General features: G+C 57.3%; 1 protein-coding gene across 5 annotated transcripts; it reads right to left on the bottom strand.

The window, feature by feature from the left end:
• Positions 1-2,997: 2,997 nt before the first annotated feature.
• On the bottom strand, positions 2,998-10,440 carry HOXA7 (homeobox A7). 5 transcript variants are annotated; one of them, XM_043463349.1, is made up of 5 exons: positions 9,722-10,440; positions 9,489-9,609; positions 6,341-6,617; positions 5,508-6,095; positions 2,998-4,535 (listed from the first exon to the last, which is right to left on the bottom strand). In XM_043463349.1, exons 4-5 carry the CDS (start codon positions 5,884-5,886, stop codon positions 4,195-4,197), a joined length of 720 nt encoding a protein of 239 aa, XP_043319284.1. In that variant the 5' UTR covers positions 5,887-6,095; positions 6,341-6,617; positions 9,489-9,609; positions 9,722-10,440; the 3' UTR covers positions 2,998-4,194. The 5 variants fall into 5 exon arrangements, with proteins under 5 accessions (XP_043319284.1, XP_043319287.1, XP_043319285.1 ...); XM_043463352.1 differs by lacking the exon at positions 6,341-6,617; XM_043463350.1 differs by lacking the exon at positions 9,489-9,609.
• Positions 10,441-12,053: the final 1,613 nt, after the last annotated feature.

Below are 12,053 nucleotides of genomic sequence, written 5' to 3'. Positions count from 1 at the left end.
GAAGCAGCCATGACGTGCCAGGCGGCCTGTGCGACCAGTCTCCATGGTTGCTGGGTGGAAGCAGGACCCGAGTCTAGTCAGGCGTCCAGCTCCCGTCAAGGGCGGTCAAGGCGGGGGAGGTTCCCGGCCAGTCAGGCCCTGGGAGGCCGCCCTTCAGGTCCTCCCTCGCCCCCCTCTCCTAGGGTTGCTTGGAAATCTCTGAGGGGCCCGCGCAGCAATCGCACCAGGCTGCACTACGCGGGGCTGCGATTGGCGTCGGTTCCGGAGACGGCCACAGCGTGGCAGCAGCGAGCGCCCGGCGCGGTCGCAATAAATTATCTGCCCGCGGCAGCCGCAGTCAGGCAGCCCACGGCCCCGCGATGCAAATACGCCGCTTTATCCGCCCCAGCGCATCCCGCCCCACCCCCGGCGCGGGTGGAAGCCCCCAACGTCCACAGACCCTTCTCAAGTATCGAATACATACCAAGGCATCATCTTAAGGTGGGGAAAACAATAACCACCAAAATCAAACAAACAAAAACTCGGGCCCAGAACGGCAGGGTCATTTCGCTGTCCCAGGAAGCTACCGGGACAAATCCGGCCGAGGTTCACCTAGGCCACATCAGCTCTGCGCCACCGCTCTCCTTCAAGCCCACGCCCGACGCACCCTCCGCGCCTCCTCCCAGGCGGCTGCACAGTTCTCTCTCGGGGAGAGTTCTCTCTCGGGAGATGGGGAGCGCGGTCGCCAGACATCCCGCTGCGCCGAGGTGGTTGGGGAGGGGGGTGTCCCCCTATCGCCCAGACTCGGTTTGTGTCCTTCCTTCAACCTTAGCTGCGGCCGCTGCCACTCACAATAACACCACTACATCCTCTGCACCGAAACTTCCCGCCAAGCAACACCCAACAATTAACCCCATCCTCTCCTTCAACACAGAATTCCACCCACGAACCTGTTCCCTCTCCCCGCGCGCTCCAGACATCTCTCTCATCGGAAAACCACGCGAACCGAAGCAGGCACTCAGCAGAGGACTCTGGCTGAATTAGTAAGTTTTTGGTTTTTTGCTCATTCTACCTTTACTGTCTAGAAACCACTTCCCAAGGAATAGAAGGTACTGTGATAAAAACGCCTGTCGATGAATTCACTTTGCCCTCCTCACTTACCATCTTCCCACCTCGGGAACTATCTCCATTTAATTGGAGGGGGATTCAATCCTGCCAGTTGGGTCATGAATGAAAAGAAAAAAAAAAAAAAAAATCCAAACCCGGGAGGCTGGTGGGGAACGCAGGGTGCACGGTCACTTCCTTTTGGGGGCTCTGCGAGGTCTCTGGGGACGGGGAGAGAAGCCCTCAGTTGGCGCTGCCCCGTGCCAGGGAGCTGTGGCACGGAAGGAAGGTGAGCCAAGGTGAGCACGCCGGGGAGAGGGGAGGGAGGGAGGGAGTGTGTGTGTGTTGGCGTGTGGGAACTGTGGTGTGTGATGGGGGTGCGTGTGAACGGGTAGGTGGGTGGGAGAGGGTTAGGTCTGCCCCCTTCCAGGGCCGCCCTGGGGTGCTCTCTCCCAGTGCCGCCGGCGCCCGCTGCCTCCTCACCACCTTTGCTCCTTTCTCCCCACGTGTCTCACCTTCAGATGGCGGTTCCCAGAAGCTCCAGTCCCTCTGACAGCTGTCGCTTGGGCAGCCCGGGGAGACGAATTGTCCTTCGTGGTGCTAGAGGACGCAGGAAATTAGCCAGGTTGCGAGTTGCAAAGCGGCCGCCACGGCGCCAGGAACTGGGCACACCCCACCTCCAGCGGGAGCGGCTGGGCCGGGCCGGGCCGGGGCCTCATCTCGCTCGCCATCGCCGGACAAAGCACAGCCGAGCCTGGCTGGAAGGCTGAGCTCCGAAGCAGGCAGGACGGAGCGGAGCAAAAGAATGCGGCTCTATTCTCGCAAGGGAAATTATAAAAAAGTTCATGTTCACGGTTCCCATCCACATGACCGACAGCGGCCAATGGAAGGGCCGAACAACTCATAAAGTTGTATTGCAAAGTTGTAAATTTTCATAAACAACAACGGATTTATGACCCTTTCCCCATCACTAAGAGGAGGCAGCTCCTACACCGGCGCCATCTTACCACCGAGGCGGCCCCGAGTTGGGGCCGCAGGTTTTACAGACCCAGTTGTGCCGGGGGGTTATTAAAAGGAGTAATAAGAAGCGGGTCCAGCCCAAGCAGGAGACGGGAGTCGAGGTCTTCGCCCGCCGAGCTGCCACTGTTCTGCGCTGTCCCCACCGCCCCTCGCCTCTTCCCCAGCCCCAGCCCCTCATTTTCCGCATCCAGATGCCTTTGCCAGGGTTTCGCAGCGGGGTCTGTGGCCAGTGCCCCTTCCTACCCCTTAGCTTCAGTGCTGGGTTCTGGGGCCGCCTCGCTTTTCCTGAATGTGGGGCTGGGGGCGGCATCAGAGGCCCTGAATCCTGCGTCCTTTCCTGGGCTGGGTTCAGGGCTCCTGGGGAATTCGGAATCAGTCGCAGGATGATATACCTTCTGGAACCCACTCTATAACCTTAGAGGAAAGGGTGGACTTGGGATTCTCTCCTGGAATCCATGGAGGGTTTGGGGGAGGTTCATAGAATAGATTATAATGTATCAATCGAAGATTTCCGTTTTTAGGGATCTGGAAGATGTTTGTATACACACCCAAACCAGACAAAAATCTCCACACAGAAATGTACATGCACAATTATGGACACCCAGAAATGTGTGCACACAATTATGGACACAAATACATAGTTGTGGACTCACAAAAATACACAAAGAGGTACACACACCTATATAAATCTCCATAGCAATCCATGCGAAAAGGGAGCCAACAGGCATATACACTAGTACATGACACCCAGCACTTGAACCCTATCCGTCCTTCCATTTTGCTGTCCCAAAGCCCCTTTGGCCATACAGACCTAGCCAGGGCTTGCTCTCCAGTCATGCTTCTCTCTCTCTTCCCCAGCACACCACAACTCCCAGATAAAGCAGTCCACAGTTCTTTGTCATCAAGCATCTTTATTTTTCTGTTACATAAAACACTGTTAACTGGGCAAGACGGGAAGTGTAGGAAAATGTACCTTCCCATTCCTGGAAGCCCAGGCTAGAGCTGAGAGGGATGAGGGGGACACAGGACAACACAGGAGATGAAGGGCACTGGGAAGGGCATAAGTCCCCTCACCGGCTATAGAGTTAGCTCAAGACAACACACCATGCTACAAAGTCACCCCATTAACACATCCTTCCCAAGTCAGGACATTGCCTTACAAATGAGCTCCAAGACTATATAAATGACCAAAAAAAAAAAAAAATCATGTTCAAATATACAATATTTGCCATTGTAGGAAAAGTCAGGGTACACATATTCAACATGGCTGGACAGTAGGACACAAGGGCCAGGGGAGGGGCAGGGAGGCTGGGAGCATCTCTGCAGTCCTACTAAGCAGAAGCGAACCCAGAGGCCTAGGCAGCTAGCTTGGGAATGCTCCAGAAGGAGGGGATGATGGGCCTGAACATGAGGTGCCCAGACCAAAGAAGGAGGAATTCTAGATTGTAGCACTTAGAATGCTTTGGAATAAATATATTATTTTCCATTTAAATAGAAGCCAATGCCCTGGTCCCCGGATCCCAGCGCCTTCTCAGCGCAGCCTCAGGGACCCCAAAGGCTACTAGCCGGAAGCAGCAGAGGCCTGGCCGAGGAGGGGGGAGGGTTCAGCAATAGGTAGCAGGCGAGCCAGCGAGCACAAAATAGGTAGTTTGGGGCAAGTAGGTAGTACTGAGAATCAGGTCCTTGCCGGTACCGGGGGAGGTGCTGGGGGTCTGACAGTGTTGGGACACTTCTGGGCTTCCTGGGAGTGGAGGCCCTCTGGGGCTGGGCCCATAGGTAGTTTGGGAGTGCCTCTCCCAGAGGAGGCCTGTGCTAGGTAGTATTTTAACCGTGCCAGCGCAGAGCTGGTCGGCCTGGGGTTGGGGGTGTCTGTTGGGGGTCCTCAGAGGCAGAGGGGATCCCCAGCGGGACCCAGTTTGGTGACTGCTCAGTCCAAAAAAAAACTGGGAGCTGGAGTGGGTAATGGGGTAGATTGGATGCAGGTTGGGGAGTGGGTGTTTTGTTTTGTTTTTAACATTTTCTTTTTCCACTTTTGTAAATAAAATCAGTCTCTAAAGACGCTTTCCAGACTGTCTGGTGCAGCCAGGGCCCTCATTCCTCCTCCTCCTCGTCCTCGTCGTCCTCCTCCTCGTCGTCGTCCTCGTCGTCGGCCTTGTCCGCGGCGGTGGCGGCGGCGGCGGCGGCTGAAGAGGCGGCGGGCGCGGCACCCTCGGGGGCGCCGGAAGCGGCCGGACCCTCCTCCTTATGCTCCTTCTTCCACTTCATGCGGCGGTTCTGGAACCAGATCTTGATCTGGCGCTCGGTCAGGCAGAGCGCGTGAGCGATCTCGATGCGGCGGCGCCGCGTCAGGTAGCGGTTGAAGTGGAACTCCTTCTCCAGCTCCAGCGTCTGGTAGCGCGTGTAGGTCTGGCGGCCCCGCTTTCGGTCCGGCCCTGCGAGCAGACACATGGACACATGGACACAAGGACAGACAAGCCGACAGGGACACAGGCCAGGGCATCAACCCAGCTGCCATCCAGGAGCGCGCATCTCCCTCCGGGCCCTGACCCAGCTCCGAGTCCCCCACCGCCCTGCGCCCCCAACCTGAGCCGGGGGAGGAGCGGGAGTCTTAGCGGAAGACCCCGACTGCGGTGCCAGACGCGCAGGCAGCTCTGTGAGGGGGGAAGGCGCAGAATCCCAACTTTACAACCGCTCTTTCCAGGCGGCTAGGCTTCCACAATGTCCTGCTTCCCCCTGACAAAGGGAAATTGTAAATATAGAGTGTGGGCAAGTGGGAGACGCTGCGCTTTTGCCATTCAAAGGCGAGCCAGCCGCTTCCCCGCCTAGCTAGGCAAGTGGGAGACCCTCTCCGGCGGCCCTCACTCCAAGGGCGCCTTTCCTCCCCAGCAGCCCGCGCCCCCATCCCCGGACCTTCCTAGGGCACTGGGCTCTCTGTCTCCACTCCCACCCATCCGTCCCTCCCTACCTTTAAATGGCCCCTGACACAGGGGCGCAGGAGGGACCCTAAAGGGTTTGGCTCTCCTTGCTTTTGAGAAGAAAAGCCAGGCTGAAAGGAAAAGGAGGAGGGAGAGAGAAGAAAGGGAGGGAGAAAGAGAGAGGATAAGAGAATAGAGAGCAAAGCAACTTAATGTTGAGATTCCAAGGCAAATGGAGTTAAATAAATTTACGAGGATCGAACCCATTAATTGGGCCATAAAAAGTTTTATGAGCCTCATTTACATACAATGCTAGGAGCTCTCCAAGCTATGGCGCCTCGGCTCTAATTAAAACCAGAAAGGCAGCGCCGCCAGGAGTCACGGGGCCGCCGGCTCGCAGCCGCCTCGTTCCGCGCTCCGCGCCCCCAGCCCGGCGCTCCCAGCTCCCAGTCCGCCCGCCCACCCGGCCCGCCTAGCGGCTGCGCCTACCTGAAGACCGCATCCAGGGGTAAATGCGGAAATTGGCCTCGGCCGAGGCGTGCAGCCCGCCTTCGTCTGCCTTGTCGCAGGCGCCTTTGGCGAGGTCACTGCAGAGCCCCGGGATGTTTTGGTCGTAAGAGGCGCAGGGCAGGTTGCCGTAGGCGTCGGCACCCAGGCCGTAGCCAGACGCGAAGGGGTTCTGATAGAGGGGGCTGTTGACATTGTACAAGCCCGGTACGGTCGAAGGGAAGGCGCCGGCGGCCGCCCCGTAGCCGCTTCTCTGCGAGTTGGGCGCAAAGGAGCAAGAAGTCGGCTCGGCATTTTGGAACAGAGAAGCCCCCGCCGTATATTTGCTAAAAAGCGCGTTCACATAATACGAAGAACTCATAATTTTGACCTGTGATTTGTTGTCCGGCAGCTTTCAGTGTCGGTTTTACGAGGTAGCGTGATATATGATAACATTACACCCCCAGATTTACACCAAACCCCATTTTCTTTTGGACGGAGCTCGCCGCAGCACGTGACCGCCCACATGACTGCCTCCGCCAATCTCAGCCGCCCTCACAGGTGGTCTCGCTCGGCTGGGCCCGCGGCAGCCTAGAATGGAAGGGAAACAGGCTCAAATATGTGGCCAACGAATCTGTCCGCACCCGGCAGGCCTGGCGCATCCCGCGGGAAAAGGACTCCCGAGGCGCCGCGTGGAGGCTCCGCGCGCCGCCAGCCCGGGCCCCTGGCCGGCAGAGGCCGCGTGGAACCGGCCGGGCGCAGTCCCTTCCTTGCTTATTCCCGGACGCTGGACCAAGCTGGCGGGTCCTCCCTGCCCCTCTTTTCTACCCACTCACCCAAGCCAGGGAGGGTCTCTGCGCTCCGAAGTGCGGGCCCTGTACTCGGTGGCCAAGCGGACAAGTCTCAGCTCTGGGCAAATCGACTCTTTGCCTACGTTCCCCGTCCCAAGTCCAGTGGGCCAGAGGCCGACTTAGACTCCGATCCAGATGGGGCCGGCGCAGCGTCGCTTGCAGCTGCAGCAGGAAGGCCACCACAGACTGGAACCATGTGGTTGGAATAAAGTCAAGGTTTCCCAGCCTCCTTTCCTAAATCGGCGGCGCACTGTTTATTCTCCTAAAGGAAACAGTGAAATATTTATCTATTAATGAGCCTCATTTGCCAGCAGATTTATTAACATGAGCTTTCCTTCCCTCCTCCCGAACACCGCTGGCTGGGCAGGCTCTGTGCGTTCTCTCCTGGGCACCTGGCTGGCTTCTGGCAGCCGAAGAAATGCGTGGACAGTCTTGTCCTCCGTGCAACTCTTGGTTCCTCTTCGCTCAAAGAGAACCAAATCTCTCCCCCAGCTTGTTGGGACCTCAGGCCCACACCTTTCCAGGTGCCAATATTACTATAAGGTTTCTGGTAGCCTTCACTGGGGACATCCCTGGGCCCCGGCTACCTTCTCCTGGGCGCCAAACATGCTTTAGAGCCAATTTGGAGAGGAGAGAGGCCCCAGGGGCCTGGGGACTACAACCCCTATATTCCTCCATTTCTTTTGGAGACCCCCAAACAGAAGGGGAGACCCCCCCCCCTTCAGACCTTTTCCAAAAGGCAGCTCTGGCAGCTTCACCTTTCCAAGGACTGGCTTTACTTTTCCAAGACTGGAGCACAAAGTAGTCTCACTCACTTCCACGCAGGGCCCCCACTCTAGGACCTTACTTTCCCAAGCCTCCAATCTCCGGCGCAGGGTTGGAGCACCCCAGAGGGTGGTGGGGCGACCCTTCCCCTAAATGCCTCATAAACTGCCCAGACTGCGATGGAAGCCCAGCGGCCGGGTTAGTACGCCTTTTACTGCTCAGCTCGATTGCACACCATAAACCCGACCTCACAATGGAATTGCCCCGGAAATTCTCCTCTGAGTTATAGAGTTTGATTCCTTGTGTACAAAGCACTTCCCATCACTTTCAGAGGGTTCGGGCTGTCCCCGTTCACCACACGCTCTCGGGGGTCCCAGAAGCACAAAAGGTGACAGGAGGGTTCACGCTTGGATGAAAATGGAGTCCCAGCTCTGGCCTAGCGGACTGCCTGAGGCATAGGTGGGGAAGTGGGGGCTGTCTGAGCAGGTGGGTGCCTGGTGGTTTTCCCTGGGGGCGCAGGGGCCATGGTGCGCCAATATCCAGGGATGCCCTTTATGGAGGACCAGGGTGACGGCGTGTCCCCGTTGGGGAATGGAGGGCGTAAGAGGAATGAAAAAAAACAAATATTCCAAATAGCATTACTTTCCGGTAGGAAATAAAAACCTAAGAAAATTAAAGAAAGACCAAACAAACAAGAAGGCTAGGAGATCAAAGAAGCGGAATTAGACAGCTTTAGACCAATAAATTGTTCCTTGGGTGACACAGAGCAAGATGCAAAGAGAAAGACCGGCCCGCCGCCGCCGTCTGTCTAGACTCCGGGGGCTGGAGCAGCCGACAGCTATGGCGTTTGTAGTAGAACCTGCCCTAGTGAGGCGACCCAACAGACCGAGGGGGAGCGATTTCTGGGAGTGCAGGAAAGGGCCCGTTCCCAGCCAAGAGGTCTGGGAGCCCGTGCCACAGGCTCATCCCTGCCCGAGTTTTGTCGGGAGCAGGTCCCAGCCATCCTGGCAGAATGCACTGATTCTTCTCCTGGGCCAAAGAGGATCCAGATACTGCCAGCAAGGCCTCAGTCTTTCTGGGCCCAAGTCAGCCAACCCGGCTGAGCCCCACGGGTGCTGAAACCTCCCTTTCGTTTCTGAGCTTCTCTCTCCTCTCTTGCCTTCTGCAGCGGGGTTTTAAAACGGAAAAGCCAGACAAGACCAGGCTTTCAACATGGCCTCTTTAAATGCGTGTTCGCAAGCCTCCTGCTTTCTATTTATTTGGCGGGACAGACACACATGCGCTGGATTAAATGTGATAATATTCACACAAATACTCGTTGACGCTCAATCTGAAGCAGGCCACGTGAAGGCGGGTTTCTTATCAGCCGAGTCGTCTTTAGATAAAGACATTTTCCTAGGGCCCTCCTGGAGCTGGGGTCCTACCTACCTAGCAAAGTGTTTCCCCTGCTTCTCTTTACCAAACGGTCCTCAATATTGAAATCCAGCTAAGAAGGTAAACCCAGCTCTGGGGCGGTGAATGGAGCCTGCCAGGAGTCGGGCGGGTGAAGATTTGCTTCTATAAACGTTGCCACACGCAACCCGCGCTCAGATTGCGCGCCTCTTATGCACCCAATGCGCAGTCTTCCATCGCGACTCGGACACCGACTCATCGGAGTGCAGAGGCGCTCCGGCTGCCGCGGGGTCCCGTCTGCGCGCCTCCCGGACACCCGCCGGCCAAGGGCAAGAGAGGCCTTGCCCGGGGTAGTCCACGAGGCCTCTGAGTTCCCGACCGGCTTGCACCTACCTGGGGCCTCCGTGACCGGTAACCACCGATCTGCTCCTTCGCCGTTTATTTAAAGTTACATAAATCGAGCTTTGTATCTGCGGCTTGGAGACATGGCCACGGGTGACTCTTGGGGAAGCTATAAAACCCCTTTCACCAAAGGCTGTGAAATTTTATGTATTAAGTAAGGAAATATAATGAAGGCGTGTGTCAGTAATACCAACGTGTGTATATAAACAGAAAAAGGAGGGGAGAGAGACACACGGATAGTGACGCCCAGGAGAGATGTCAGCCAAAAAAACGCAGTCCCGGGTTTTACAGCGTGTACAGCGCCGAGAAGCAGGTTGTAAACATTTTGTGGGCTTGGCGGAGATTATTACAACCCAAATAAACGCACCGCGTGGCGTGTTCACAAGGGCTCAGGACTGCTTCGGCGGGGTTCCCTGTTTGCTTTTGCATTTTCCTCCTGAAACCATTCTGTACCCGGGGCTGATCCTCGCAAACGCGGGAACGCACCCGGGCCTCCTCCTGGAAGGGTCTGAGGCGTATACCCCCGCCCAGGGTCGAGGGTAGGCTCGAATGGGATTGGGGTTCCCTCCCTCACCGTCCTCGCCTCTGAAGCAGGGGACGGACGCCAGAGTAGCCTTGATGCCTCCACTACCCAGGAAATTCGCAGGCGAGAGAAAGCAAGGGCGGCTTTCACCACGTCAACTCTTGTCCTGGAGCTGGGATGTAAACATAATTATTTTAAATATCATGTATTTTAGAATAACCAAAGCAGTTCCTGGTCCCGGTCCCGGGATTCCCCATCCTTCCAGACCCATACTAGACAGTTACCAAGATACGCCTTTACGCCCAATTCTCAGCCGCCTGATTGTCCCGTGACGTTTTTAAGGCGGCCGAGTCCCGGGGTCCCGGCTCGCCTCTGAGTGCTGACTCTCCCTGCACCGGGACGCAGCCTTCGGGGGTCTCTCGGGTCGCCACAGGACCCTCGGCCACTGTTTGCCCTCTGCGCGCCCTCTGGAGGGTCACCAGGTCCACGGGCTGTAGGCCTTAGTCCTGGTGTCTGTCCGCCGGTCGGTCGCGTTCTCCGAGTGTCGTGAGGCCCCGAGGCCTGCCCCAGGGTGGGCACGGTCACCCTAGATCGGTCCCCGCGCCTGGAGCTACCGCCCCGCAGCCTCGGGACAGCGGCAGCACCGCAGCGCTAGGCCCCCGCCCAGGATGGGGAGAGACGCGGGCGCGAACTGTGCAGGTCAGGCGAGACCCAGTCGCTTGCTTTTTTTTTGCCTCCCAGCGAGGCTTCTGGCCAGGCGTGAGCGGCACCGAAAATATACGACCGCCGTTCGCTCAAATCTGGGGCTCCCATTCCAGAAGAGCTTGCATCAAGTCGACATTTTAGGAACTTCCCCGGGTCGCGGCGGCGGGAGATGGCGGCGCGGGTGCCTCTTGCGTGGAGCCATACTGCCATCTGCTGGCCTTGCCTTGACACTGCAGCCCAGCCGCCCGGCCTGAACTTCGTCAGCAGCCGCCGCGGGTCGGGGGTACCACTCTCCACGCCAGGCAAGGGCCCATCCCCGGGGGGTCTGCACAGAGCCCGGAATCTACGCTACCGAGAGGGCAGTGCCCATAAAAAAGAGAGCTGTTTCCGCAGCCGCTTTATCGGCGGCAGACAGAGCCAAGAAATGAAAGGGCTTTGGTGGAAAATCTTAATTGGGGCTGGACAGTTGTAAACCCATTAAGGGCCGAATTCCAGACAGTTCGCAGACCCGGCCTTTATGGCACACCCTCACTGCCCATTCTTTGAAGTTTCCTCTGTCTGCAACAACAGAGGGCGTCCCAACCTGGCGGCAGGGTGGGGGTGGGCGGACGCCCCACCCTCCGTTGTCCCCATTCCCCTTTTCCGCGCCCAAACACAGATAACTCTGCAAAAATCGAGGGCCGAGGGCGGAGGGCGGAGGGCGGAGGGCGGAGGGCGGGGAGGCGAGAAAAGAAAAGTGGGGTAGGAGGCTGAACCCTCCGCCACATCTAGAAGGCGCTCGGGCCTCCGAAGTTGTGGCCGTTCCCCCCGCAGCCCTTTACACCCCATAAACGGTAACAGCCCTCATTTTCTTTTATGGCGCTTGGGGCTGGTCAGTTGCCTCGGCTCTGCCTCTGTCAGGACTTGTGCTTGGGAGAGGTGTGCGGGGCGGGCCCGCCCGGCAGGATGCGGGGGGCGGGGGGCGAGGGCGCGGGCAAAATCCAGTCCCCTGGGAGCCGCCAACTGTCCGTGCCCGCGGCCACGTTGGGGCGGCCGGGCTCCAGATTCCCTCCTGGTAGAGGCCTTAGGAGGCAGCTCTCGGTCCTGCCACCGCCCTCCCAGCTCCCCCTACCCACCCTGCCAGGGAAGATCCAGGCCCCCCTCCAGTCGCGGTGGACCCGGGTTTGGGGAATTCTTGGGGCGCCAAGACGAAAGAATGGCCATTCCCAGCCACTGGACAGCCGTAAGCGACATCCCAGCCCGGCCAACTTCTCTGAAGCCTCCCCGCAGTCCCGCAACCGGACACAAAGCCGGGAGCAGGGCCTCTCCGCCCCTTGTTGTCCACCCTTCCTCTGCTCGCTGCCTGCAGTCGCCAGGCAGCCGGCGCGGGAGGCAGAGCGGAGGGCCGCCTGGGTCTGGCTACTGCAGGTTCACGCTCCCAAGTCAGAGACACAACTGAGCTCCGTTCTCCCGCATTTCAGCCGCTCTGCCACCCCCAGCCTACCCAGGCTCCCCTGCCCCGAAGAAGGTGCAAAGAGCTGACCCGCAGAAATTAGAAAAGAATCAATATATTTTATTGGCAAAAAGTTAAATATCATTTCAACACAACGATTTGGTCAGTAGGCCTTGAGGTAACTATTGCAAAATATACAGTGTGCATTCAGCTTGATGGAAACCCCAGATTCATTAAGGATACAAATCTACAGTAGCCCAATGGCGGTTTCATAGTGTATAATTTATTATCAATAAAATTAACTCCATTACAATAAGCATTCATTTTTCCCCCAATTAAAATTAAACGTAAACCATAGGTAGTAACCATCTGCACATACGTATAGCTCCAAATTTCCTCACTGTTTGGTGCAAAAACAATATTCAAGCTTGTTTACTTTTTCTTTAATATGTGGATTGTATATATACAATGGACAAGAC

This window comes from Cervus canadensis, chromosome 3 (assembly GCF_019320065.1).
Source record: "Cervus canadensis isolate Bull #8, Minnesota chromosome 3, ASM1932006v1, whole genome shotgun sequence".
NCBI lineage: Eukaryota > Metazoa > Chordata > Mammalia > Artiodactyla > Cervidae > Cervus > Cervus canadensis.
Note: the sequence above shows the minus strand (reverse complement) of the source record. Positions and strands in the feature narration are given on the sequence as shown.